General features: G+C 34.0%; 1 protein-coding gene across 18 annotated transcripts in view; it reads right to left on the reverse strand.

The window, feature by feature from the left end:
• Window positions 1-13,098, reverse strand: part of ATP2B2 (ATPase plasma membrane Ca2+ transporting 2) — a 405,121-nt gene that overhangs the window by 86,216 nt on the left and 305,807 nt on the right. For 10 of the 18 annotated variants that reach the window (XM_035337426.1, XM_035337431.1, XM_035337427.1 and 7 more), the window contains 4 exons: window positions 12,349-12,474; window positions 5,263-5,388; window positions 3,471-3,503; window positions 1,884-1,979 (listed from right to left, as the gene is read on the reverse strand). In XM_035337426.1, the coding sequence (XP_035193317.1) occupies window positions 1,884-1,979; window positions 3,471-3,503; window positions 5,263-5,388; window positions 12,349-12,474 (381 nt within the window). The remainder of the gene's footprint in view (window positions 1-1,883; window positions 1,980-3,470; window positions 3,504-5,262; window positions 5,389-12,348; window positions 12,475-13,098) is intronic. The other 8 variants (XM_035337441.1, XM_035337439.1, XM_035337443.1 and 5 more) reach the window with 3 other exon arrangements.

Here is a 13,098-nt window from a genome sequence, read left to right on the forward strand (position 1 = left end):
ACCTTGTGCACTGAAAAGAACTCAGTATGCTCTGAGATAAGTTGGGACTGCTGTTTCTGGTGGGAGAGAAAATAGAAAGTCCCATATTTACTTGATTTTACACACTCATTTAATATCCTTTGGTACTCAATTTCCATAGGAAATTCAGGCTTTCAGACCAAACAAAACAGATAGTTACCAATCACCTAAATCGTGATAACAAAGAGACTGGGTTAGAAGAACTCAGGTCTCACTTCTGCCTCTTGCTGAGCAATGGTTTTCAACCAGCAAAGCACTTAAGCAGATGCTTAACGTAGTCCTCAGCAAAATTTAATAGTGCAATCTCCAGTGGGACAGAAGGAGGACATCTGGTAAGACTGTTGTATGCACAGACTTGTTTTACACACAAGAAAGTAGAACCATCAAGAATGGAAAATGAAACAGTCCTCATTCATTTCCTGGTTCTTGGTTTCTAAGGAATCTGAAATGGGGGTGTTAGAACCAGGATGGTCTAGAGATAACACAGAGATGGAACTTGTAGGAAGAATTAATATTTTTTTTTCTGAATTTACCTATATTGTTGGAAAAGAGTAAAGTTTTGCAGTTCTGCTTTAGATCCTCCAAGGTTTTGTGATATTTTTGTGTGTAAGACTTCATGTTCTCAAAAGCTCATCTGCCAAATTTAAACAGACAAGATTTTGAGACTCAAACAAAAAGTTGCCACTCCTTTGCTTTACTAAAAAAACTCTGCCATGCAGTGAGATGTCGGGATTGGAAATCCTAGTTTCCCAGCAAACCTAGAATATGCAGGAGGAAAATTTTAAGTCTGGTTACATGTTTCTTTTAAGTTATAATCAAAATATTTAGAATTAGGCTCAAAGGATTTACGATGTCATTGCTTTAAAAAGGTTCTCACACTAGTAAACCTTAATACTTGTTTAGTACTTGGCAATGCAGTGTCAGAAACTAGCATTACATACATAATGCCCCAACTACTGACCCACATAAGAAAATAAAATTAAAAAAAAAAAAAAAATTGTCACCAACTTGATGAAAAATAGAATGGCTGGGTAACTGGTGCTGTACAAGAAGGAAAGGTCTCTACAGCAAATATAGACTAATGTATTTGATGACCAGAAAAATGTAGTTCTTCTAATGCCTAGACTAATCTTGACCCATTCTATTTAATACTGGAATTAGACTATTGGAAGACACTGAAATACCTCCATGCTACAAGTGGGGTCAAGAAGCTGTATTAAGAGACGGTCAGACTTGACCACATTAATTTATATACATGCAGTCAGTGCAAACAGGCTTATTAGATGATCACTGTCTAAGGGCATACACAAATATCCCCAAGCTTTGCTTTGCTGTCAGTCTCTATTCAAAAAGATGCTGAAAGCAGCAGAAGTTTTTTATGAAAGCACTGCAGGTAGAAATTGAGCCAGATTCCTGACCCCAGCACTATTTCTCAAAGCTACATGAAGACTATATCAATACTTATGAGAGTGCCACATCAGAAGAAGGTACAATCCATTTATCATGGCGTTCTTCAGATCTGTGCCGACATACGTGTTGTACAATGAAACTTTACGTAAAGACAACTCAGAAGTTTTGAAAAGAGTCTTACTTAACAGTTCCTTTTAAATGCAATTTTAATTAATGGCAAAGAGATCATAACTCCTATTTGTTCTTCTCCCATGCTTAATTCTGTGTGAATGAAGTAATTCAGTCATAACATCTTTGTGGCATCTCATAAGCTGCTGTAGAGTTTGTGGAAAAGGAGCTCTCAGAGGGTAATGACACGCACATAAAACATCTGTGCAGTTCATACGAGAAAGAGGGAATCATATAGTAAGGAGAGAAATCTATCAAATAAAACAAGCTAGGTGTTCTTGACGTACCATTGACTAAGCTGGCATTTGCATTATCAGTGGCATTTGCACCTGCTGCACCATCTGTGGCTGAAGGAGGGTGGGAGGAGGGATGGGAAGAATCTACTGAATAATAATGGATAAAAGAAAAACAAAAACAAAATAATAAACAATAAATAATAACAACATGAACAAATACGAATGACAAAAGCAAAAGCATTTATGAAATACTGTGGCTTTGTTTTCGCCAAAATCAATGTTTTAAATTAATCAACACAAATTTCAAAATAAAAATGTCATTACAAAGGCAAAAAAATCATACATGGAATAGTTATAATAATGACTAAGCAAACAAGAAGGATGTTTAACCAAGTTAACAGTTGGTGAGAATTATACACGCTATGTATGGTCCTCTATATTTTTTTTAACTTAAATTAGTTATGAGTTATGGAAATATTAAAATCGTTGAAATATTTCCCTTGAGTAAATGAATTTGTGGAATGTATCACTAGTTTTAAAATATGTTGCATACAACATTGTATCCGCAACATTACATATTTTGCATTTGATGCAATGCTACATATTACAATGTATTACTGCTGGCACAGCTCAGTCTAAGGTGCTGGCTCAATCTTTGTCCTGTCAAAACCTCGTTACACGCTGATTTGAGGAGAAACATTAACCTTTTTCATATTGTATGTAGAAATGTAGAAGAAACAATCTTGGAAAATATAGTCTTTTGGAGAATAATGAGTTGTTTCAAATCCAAATAATAGGTGTTATGTATAGCCTCTGTTTTGTGGTGAAATGAAAAAAGTAACAGAAAATAAAATTCTCATTTTGTTTTCAGCAGTTATTTGCATATCAGATAAATTGGTCAAGCAATCTTTCTTAACAGGTATATGAAAAACTTTGAGAACATTTTATTATTTTATTGTGGATTTTTATACCACGGTAGAGAAAATTAATCTCTGTAAATAATAGATAAAATAAGCTTTGCTTTGTTTCTGTTGCGTAATTGCTCACAACAGAACACAGAAGTCCTGCAGTGAATCCGGACTGAGACTCTTGAACTTCCTCAGTCCTTGACCCATAGTGACTGTTTCATATTGTACTGGTTTGTTATTCAAGAAATATCATCTTGTCTTATTTACAAATGGTTAATTGGAAAAATAAAATAAACATCATATAGGACTTAAAAACACACCATGTGTAAGTATATTCATGAAAATTTCAATTGCAAATTTGATTATTCTGATGATAACAACAGTGTTTTGTTACTCATGCTTATTTTTTATTCCATGTGGATACTCATACTAACCAGCACAGCACGAACTGCTAACAGCAAATCATGCATTTCAGTGTTTAATGTACTGTAATTTACTTCTGGAGATTAACTGAGTATTCAAGCTTAACATGCAGATTTACAACACCAGCAGTGTGTGCGCACTTAAATGTTTGCCATGAACAATCCTGTTGATTTGAAATTGTTCTTTAATTTAACTGGACTGATTCAAAGACAATTATTTTAATCATTAGTTCAACCCTGATTTGCACCAAAGCTTGCTGGCTAAAGGCCTCATCCTTTCATCTGATGTGGCAGAATTCTTACTCTACCTGGAAGCTGATGTCCATCGTCCTGTTTCACACCTGTATGATGATTTTTACAAAATGTTAATGAACAATAAAAGCATACACCCACATAAGACTGAAGCAAACATTTATGATTGTCAGGACTTCAGAGAACTGCAGGTTTATGTATGAGAGTACATCATCTGAGTTCAGGCCTGATCAGCCATCAGCTCTGCACGGGCACTCTTCTGCACTAGCACAAAGCTGCTAGAGCCAGTACAAAATGTGAAGGAATTTTGTTGGTATTGTAGCTATATCCAATTTGATTTAGCATCTGCATAAAAAAATCTTACATATCCCTGTAAGTATCTCTGGCTCTGGGAAGTACGTTATGAGCACAGTGCATTGCATTACTTTGCTACGTCAGATTTGTCTTTCACTGTACTCCAGGCTTTCCAAAATCCAACATGAGAAAATCATCAGCATCCTGAGCAAAATAATATACAGAGAAGGCCAACCCCGTTAAACAAAGGACCTCAGGACAGACAGTTGTTACTTTCAAGAAGATACTGATGTTGCTCCCTCCCCTCTAGAATATCCTTATACACTGCCAAAACAGATGCTGCCAGATCCTGAAACATCTGTATTTTGGAGCCTTTTCCATCCTTTTAGTGACAGCAAGATTAGACTCCAGGAAATTGTTCAAAACTAGTCTGACATGAGTTTTACGTTGGGCAGTTTCAGTCTTTCTCCTTTTAAAGTTCTGCAAACTTATCATGCCTGATAAGTATTTTGCATTTCTGGGTTTCATAAGAACTTCCACTTGTTGCACACATTTCTGAATGGAAAATCTATGTTGTGAAAACCATTTTGAATTGGCCTTCCTATCTGCTGCTTCAAATTGAAAGGATGGAACAGAAATAATAAAGGTGAAATCATGCTAATAGGTAAAATGTTCTGTAAAACTATAACTACTCCTTTATTAACTGTAAAAAGCACTAAAAACTGTGGGAGTGTCTAAAAAAATCATATTATTTGACCTTATGCATGTCTGAAAGAAAAACATTCTTAGAACAAACATGGAACAAAATTCTGAATGTAGACTGGAACAATTTACAAAAAGACTGTATGAACAAAAACTTCAAAGAACGTGTTAAATCATGTCTGCTTGGTGTGCAACCCAGAAAGTAGCAGTTGCTCATTACTTCAAACTATAAGATGGAAAATCTTAACATTTCTTGATTTCATCAACTGATACATGATGTCAAAGTTAAACTCTCTGTTAACACTTACTGCTACTTACTTTATTCCATTTTACTATTCTTAGTATGACCTCTACACCTTAGATAATTAAAATGCCTCTAAAATCAGTCACTGACATTAAACAACTAAGTTAGTAAAAAGCCACATCTTATCTTTATTTTATGTCTGAAGCTCAGAAAAAGATGTAATTTTCATGGCTGAGTTTTGAAAAAAAAAACAACACAATATTACATAGATGTAAGTGCACAAGTGCAAAATCTTTGCAAATTTTAGGTGAGTATGGACTTATGCAAAAAGACATAGCAATGGGAGTATGCCCATGTACTTCCTTGCATTTAATTATGTACTGAGAGTCTGCAATTTAACACTGGAAAAACATCTTGTTATCCAATGTATATTATTGGTTAACCACTTTTGCAGTTTTCCAGTGTGATGTGCAATGACAAAAATGGATAAAAAGAAAGTTTTTTAAATCTGTTTGTTTGTCAAGAGTTGAGGAGAGTTCTGGCTAAAAAAAAAAAAAAAAAAAAAAAAAAGTGCATTCATGTGTGTTCATGTGTGTTGTAAAATTTACCTTTCTTATCTTTCTTTTCTTCTTCTTCTCCTCCAGCACCTAACAGAGTAAAGATGATGCCTGTCTGAGAATTCACACCCACAGCAGTTACGAGCATTCGTCCAGAGCCTTCCATGACGTGAGTACCTGAAAATACACAATATAAGTGCTTGCTTATGCATACATACATATATATATAAACACGTGTGTATATACATATATAAAAATTAAAAATAATAACCATTAAATATTTTACACAAGGCATATGCTAGTGCTGAGAGAGGTCTGTTACACTTTTTAAAACTACAACAAGGTCAATATTATTACATATCAAAAATAATCCCTATTGTTATATACTATTCTCAACCACAAATGGATGTTTAATAGCAAATCTTAGGATGCATATTCATTAGCCAGACATTACATTCTCTTTTAAAAAGAAATGTAGTCACTAACTATATGGTCACACGAGTTTGGAAGATAATTTAGCTTCATACAGTTAATTCTTGTAACTTCAGAAATATTTTTGCAGAGTTCTGCAAATATTCCTCGGAGATTGTTGTCCAGATTACACTGACTATACATGGAATGCTATTACATAACTGAAGCAGAAGCATATGTGCAATTTCTCTCATCTTTCTCAGCTGTGGTTGATTTACAGGCATAGAAAAAATATTTTTGAAGATGATTTCACATCTTCAAACTTGAAAATCAATACTGAAAAAAATCTTCAAGGGATGTTAAATTCAATTAAATCATGAGTTTCCCAAACAGCAATAATCTGATACACTTGAAAACAACATCAGTGTGTACAAAGATTTCTATTAGTCTAAAACAAATGAAAATGCAGAGTATCTTTTTTTTTTTTTAAGATCATTTGTTTAACTTGGTAATTACACCATTATATTAACTAAATTCCTTTTGAAAAAAAAATATATCATGCTTTATTTTGTCGAAATTTTTAATTTACAACTCTTATTCAAGTAAATGTTGGGGGTAGCTAAAATCACAGCCTCTTAGAAACCTTTTGTGGAAACATAAACAAACCAGGAATTCCTAGAAACAGTCCTGGAGTATTTTGATCTAACATATTGGAAAAAAAATGTAACACTTTATAACATTTTAATAGATCTCTCCTTAGTAGACAGTGAATATTAAAAGACATACAGTGGATTGGTCAGTCAGTGACACGGTTATGTTCCTTTGGACTAGACAAAAAACTAATACCTAAAGATGAGAAACTACTCATATATGAAGCTATTCATTGAAATATGCTTTATATTTTATTCTTTAGTTGTAGAAAATTATGTATGCCTATTAAGCGATAGCATTGCCTATGAAATGTAAGTCTTTGTGAGACCCAGAGGAAAAGCAATTATTTCTCTAAGTGAAGTTGGCAGGGTAAACTCAGATTGAAAGTAGCTGGAAGTTTACTGGGTTTGGAGTTTTTCAAATACTCTTTCCTGCATTTGAAGCAGGAGGAAATAGTTTGGAAAGTACAAAGACTATGACATACAAAGTAAAAGCTTTGAGAAGAAAATGGTTTATATATATATTAATTTTTTTAAAAAAAAGCATATTTATAATCCAAGTGAAATATGGTTAACTTGGTTAACTATACCACATGGTTAACTAAATCTGCTCAAAGACTGGTTTCTTATTTAACAATTTATTTTATCCTAGGTATTATAGTTTGAAATACATTATGTATTAGGACTAGACATTATCAAAGATATGCATCTGTGGGACACAAGAAAAATCAGAATATAATCCAGTAACTAAAGTACCTTTATAGGAAAAATAATTAAAAAAAAAAAAAAGAAAAGAAAAAAAACATTTTTAATTTCTTTGTATTAGACAAGAATTTAAGTCTTTAAGTCAAAGAAACAGTTTGACCATTGTGATCAAAAAAAAAAGAAAAAGAAAAGGAAACAAATAAACAGTTCTTACTTTCTTACTGCTTATAACAACCACTTTAATGCTTTGTCACTACTACTATTCTTTTCTGGGTTTTACTCTATTGTTTCTTAGATCCTCACCTCACTTCAAAACTAACATTGTACTGCTCCACAATTACAGTTTGTCAGAAATGTAAGGTTCCCCATTTACTTTCATTAGCATGAAATCACTGTTTCATTCTGCTGACAGCATGAGCAATGTAAATTCATTAACTGACATCCTAAATACTTCTGTGGCTAATGGGGTAAAGATACCAGTATCTTTATTCTCAACTATCTCGCCCCTGTCATTTACCCTGTTATTTGCTTATCACTACTTATCTCTCAATATTTAGAAACAAAAGTGAAGTTGTTCACTGATGCCTGTAGTTTTGAAACATATTAGAGGAAGAGATATCTGAAGCCACAGTGAAATAGAGAAGAATCCTCAGTCTTATTGCAAATTACTGAAAAATGGATTTTAACCAACTGAATCATGAGCCTGTGGCATTGGACAAATGGGGGGGGGGGGGGGGAAATTTCTCACGGAAAAGGAAAAAAAAAAAGAAAAGGAAAGAAAATAATAATTAAAAAAGACCTAAAGACCTTCTTAGTGTGTTGCAAACTGTTCCTATGGCATTTCTGTAATACAATTTGATTCCTTAAAAAAGTCATTTTCTCTCTTTCACATGACAGAGCAAAACATCACGAATATACAAAACAACTATCCAAACAACCAAAATCAAATCACATTGAAGTCAAAAGGAACATTAAAGATCTTTAAGAATCAGAATAGGTTGTACTGGCCCAGGCAAAACAGAAAAAATGCCTGAAATTTAATGCATAACTTTTGAAATAACCTCTTTTAAGGCCACCATTTAAAACTATCTTTTAATTTATAACTTGCTTTTAGTATACATGTTTTATTTTGAAGGAATCTTCTTCTGTACTGGACTACAAAGGTGTGCATAAATATACTCAAAATATGGCATGGATACAGGCAGCTTTATTAAGAAAAAAAATATCCACGAATTTTCAAGCTTACATCTGTGCACCTCAAAAAGGCAAAATGTCTTCAAATGCCTGAAATGTCATTCTGAACCTTTTAAACCTTTTCTTAACATTAGTCTTGTAAAACATAATTTTGAAATGTTGAGTTGCATACAAATGCATGCTTTGGAGCTGGTACTAAATACTAATTTATCAGCAGACTACTCTTTGTTAGGATTACTGGAAGCTTATCACAAAAGCTCCTTCCACCTAACTCTGGCAATTTCATCATTTAAGTGGTGTTATAATTCATTTATATTAGCCTAAATAAAGAAATAGACTCTGTGAATTTGATCAGCTATTGTTACATAAATGGAATTCTGGAATGAATGCATGTTTTTCACTTAATCTGTTCACTAAACATGTATTTCAACTTAATGTGGAACTACTACACTGAATTATTTCCCTCTTAATGTGGAACTACTACACTGAATTATTTCCCTCTTTAGACTATTTTTTCAATATTAGTAAAATATTTTTTTTCACATGCCAAGTATTTAATTTAAAATGTATAAACAGTGAATATTCCAAGATAGAAAATAAGGAGATTAGTTCAGTGGGAAAAGAGATATTTGGATTACACAGATAAGGAAGCTACATTGAAGCATGTACATTGCATGCAACTAAACATTTACTGCTCAGAAATTTCCAAATCTAACAATAGTAATGAAATAGGTTGGAAATACAGTTCAAAAAATAGGGAAAGTAACTGAAAGTAACTGAAGTTACTAAGAAAGCGAAACAACCATCAGAATAGCCTCTTTAAACAAAAAAGTTCTCCAGCAAAAACTCATCTACATGTAATTTCAGCATAACCTAATAATTTGAAACATTTTAAGTTAGATGCTCTGTTCTAAAAATTTCTGCTTTGCTAGACGCTTAGCTTTGAATATTTTCTGGCAAGGAGTTAAGACAGAATCAGAACTATTTTTCTCCAGGCAGTAACTGACCCGATTCCTTAATCAAGTTTCCTTCTAATTTCCAAAACCTAACAAAGCACCATGACCAAGACATTTCTTTTATTTATTTGTTCTTTAATAAGCTGACTCTTCATTGTTTCAAAACAAACAAACAAACAAAAAAGAAGTACACATGGATGAAACTTAGGTTAAGATAACCTTCTGTCAGTATCGATTCAGTGAGAACTACACTGGGTCAGTTCCTCTTTGCAACTCTTTCATACTCCTTTCATTAATCAAATTAATGTAAATAACTGAAAAAAAGCTTTAAACAACAAACCTCCTAAGATATTTTTTTACAATGTTAACTATTATCACCTTGTACCCCTAAATAATTCACTGTGAGCAATATTGAGGCCAGACTCATGTACAAAACTTCTGTATTTGGGAATCATGATTTTCTCTGAATTTCAAACTATGCAGAACTTGAAGGGCATATCAGTTTTTGCATAATCACAGAATTCTAGGTGTTGGAAGGGACCTTAAGAGATCTTTGGATCCAACTACCCTGCCAAAGCAGGTTCCCTAGAGCAGGCTATCCAGGTAGGCGTCCAGACAGGCTTTAAGTATCTCTAGAGAAGGAGACTCCACAACCTCGCTGGGCAGCCTGTCTCAGTGCTGTCACCCTCACCGTGAAGAAGTTCTTTCGCATGCGGAACTTCCTGTGCTCCATTTTGTGGCCATTGCCCCTTGTCCTGTCCCCAGAAACCACTAAAAAGAGGTTGGACATATCCATTTGTCTCCCACACTTCAGGTGTTTGTAAACATTGATAAGATCCCCCCTCACTCTTCTTTTCTCAAGGCTGAACAGACCCAGGTCTCTCAGCCTTTCCTCACAGAGAAGATGCTCCAGGCCCTGTATCATCTTTGTGGCCCTCCACTGAACTCTTTCCAGGAGGTCCCTGTCTTTTTTGTGCCAGGGAGCTCCTTTTAATGAATGCCAGGATCCCATTGGCCTTCTTGGCCACCAGGGCACACTGCTGGTTCATGGCCAACATGTCATCCACAAGGACAAGGTGGACGAGTATCAGACAGTTTCACTACCCAAGCTCTCTTCACCTTTTGGTTGATACATGCCCATGCTCATTGCAAAGAAATTTAACATAACCACAATCTTGTTAATGCTGTTGACTTTTGATACAGTGGATTGTGCTACAACATGCATGCAAATCTCTATTAGTGACCCAAAAGAAGGAAAATGTTTTAGACAGAAGAACAGTGGAACTATTGGTTGTTTTCATTTCAGGTATATCACTTGAGTTTCATTTCAGCTTATATTCCCATTTCTGCCTTCCTAGGTAGTACCAAATGTGCTATATACAGATGGAAATGAACCATCTGGTCTAGTCAGCACTTGTACTCTTAGAATTGCTTCTCAAGTATAGTAAATGACTATCTGGATGATTAAGCAGGACATTAAGCACAGAAACTCATTTAGTTTAATTATGTCATTGAAACTAATCGAATATTAAAAATGTTGTTTCAGGTGCCAACAGTGAAAACAAGACTTCCTGATTCATGGTGTTTTTCTTTCACCAAATTTAGACCCACAAAAACAAACCACGGCTGCAATTTAAATGTTTAAATGTTTCTTTAGCTTTCTTCTATCAAACCTGAACTGTCTTCTTTTCCAGCAGACAATGGAGGGAGAACAGTGGCAAACATCAGCCTGACAATCTTTATCTAAATTCCAAAACCTAGTTGGAAATAATTTACCAATGTCTTCAGGTTCAAAAACAAGGAAAAATTAAGGTCTTTTTGCAGCTTGTTTTTTCTTTTCTTTTTTTTTTTTTTTCATTTTAAGTAAGTTTTATTAAAATATGGGGTCTATGCTAATATCTATCAGAAATTCTGTTTTTAAACCTACTGTGAAACAAACATGACATGGTGGGTTTCAACTTTTTTGATTTTTCAGCTACTAACAATTTCCAGCAGGCACATCAGGTCCAACATTATGGGTATTAAACTTTGCACTACATCTCTGGAAAAAAAAGGTAGTATTTAGCATGACAGAATCTCAAGTCATCAGATCTACTCATAAGCAAATAGAGTTTGTGGGTTTTCTAACACAGCACGAGTATAAATTCATTAGTATAAATATGGAGCAAAAGTTTGTATAGCATTTGTTAAAATATCCCATTAATTCTTCACCTTTTTGTAATTACTATAGAGATAACATACTAAAAAAAGAGAAAAAAAGGAGTGCAAACTTTAACTCTACTGTAAAACCATAAAGACAAACCTCTCTTTCTAGCAAAGATATTTAAGCTTTGGGAATCAAGATAAAAGTATCTTTTCACCTAACTCAACTACTTTCCCTTTCTCTTCCCATCATGCCTTTCAGGGCAGTGTCTTTATATTTTTTCCACAGTGACCACTGAAATCTATGGGTATCCAAAAAGATCTCATTCAATTTAGGAATATGTGAGAGGACATGAACAAGACAGCAAGAAGTATCATTTCTGTGAGCAGAGAGTTCAAATGTATTTGAAAGGACTATATCAAGTTGCAATACATTGATGATTGTTATGAGACCATTACGAGACAAAATAGCAGGCGACTTTTATGCCATCACATCCCAGCTGAAATCTGTTAAGAAAAAGACTATTTATTTTTTTTTATATATATATAATAATAAAAAAAAATTTAAATGATTTACTATGTCGAAGTATATTACAAAATGCAAATACTATGAATAACATGAACATGTAACAATTATGGACATAACAACTGACGTAAATGTCAACATTTTAGTGTACCCATCTTTCTTAGCACATTTATTGTTTCTTTCTCTAATGTTTCTAGTGCATGCCTAAAAAAGACGTATTGAAAGACTTTAAAATTTAATGGTTAAATTAAAGTTGCTATACGATGAATTGAAATGATTGTTTTTTCCTGGAATTATATTTTCATTTTCCTCTAAAAATTTTCATCATTTTCTCACTTTATTAAATAAATATCATGATCAGAAAGAATTACACACAATCAAAAAACATTAGCCTATCTCGCATATGAAAAACTGGCAAGCTCTATGTCTGCATTCAAAAGACCTGCTATATCTAGGTTACCAAAACCTGATGCCCTGGAGAACCAAATCAAAACAAACCATGAACAAAGCAGTACATAAAAGATAAACTCAGAAAGAATTCAGACAAATTTACCTGACAGTAGCATTGGGTCTTTGTCAACAGATTTGCGGACTTGGTCTGACTCTCCAGTTAAAGAACTTTCATCAATTTTAAGATCATTTCCTTGAATAAATATCCCATCAGCAGGTAGGAGATCACCTTTCAGTAAGAACATGGCAATGGAAAACCACGGTGATTTAGTAAGTGCTTTTATAATTACGTAATTATTTCTATGATAAAATTACAAGTAACAATAATTACATTAAAACGTAAGATGAAAGCAAATGTGAAAGAAGTGCAACCATATCAGACCACATTAGCCATATTATTGTAATCCCATAGGGAATAATCTTTGCATTGCCAATATTTTTTCTTATTGTTACACCAGAATCAGAATGTATCACACTTACCATACAATGAATAATCACCTAGACTAGGACAGGAGTCATCTTTTTAACAAGATATGAAGGTTGTTCTGCCAAACTTCCTAAGAAAAAACAGCAGCTAATAGACAGTCAAGCATTCTCTCTCCTTTCTGCTCTCTGGATGCTCTCCTGCATCTAAACCTAGGAGAGACTTGACCGAGGAGAGACTGGACACCTGTTGGAACAGGCTGGAATTTGCAGGTTGATATAGACACAGCTAACAGAGTTCCATGCAAAGATTTTCCTGTTTACCAGAGCACAGGGAGAAAAATGGGGGGGTCCTTATGGTGTATAATTATATGGCATCCAGACAGTTACAGGATCTATAGGTTTTGGAGCAGCCTACCAACTAGGGTGA

This window comes from Oxyura jamaicensis, chromosome 12, assembly GCF_011077185.1.
Source record: "Oxyura jamaicensis isolate SHBP4307 breed ruddy duck chromosome 12, BPBGC_Ojam_1.0, whole genome shotgun sequence".
NCBI lineage: Eukaryota > Metazoa > Chordata > Aves > Anseriformes > Anatidae > Oxyura > Oxyura jamaicensis.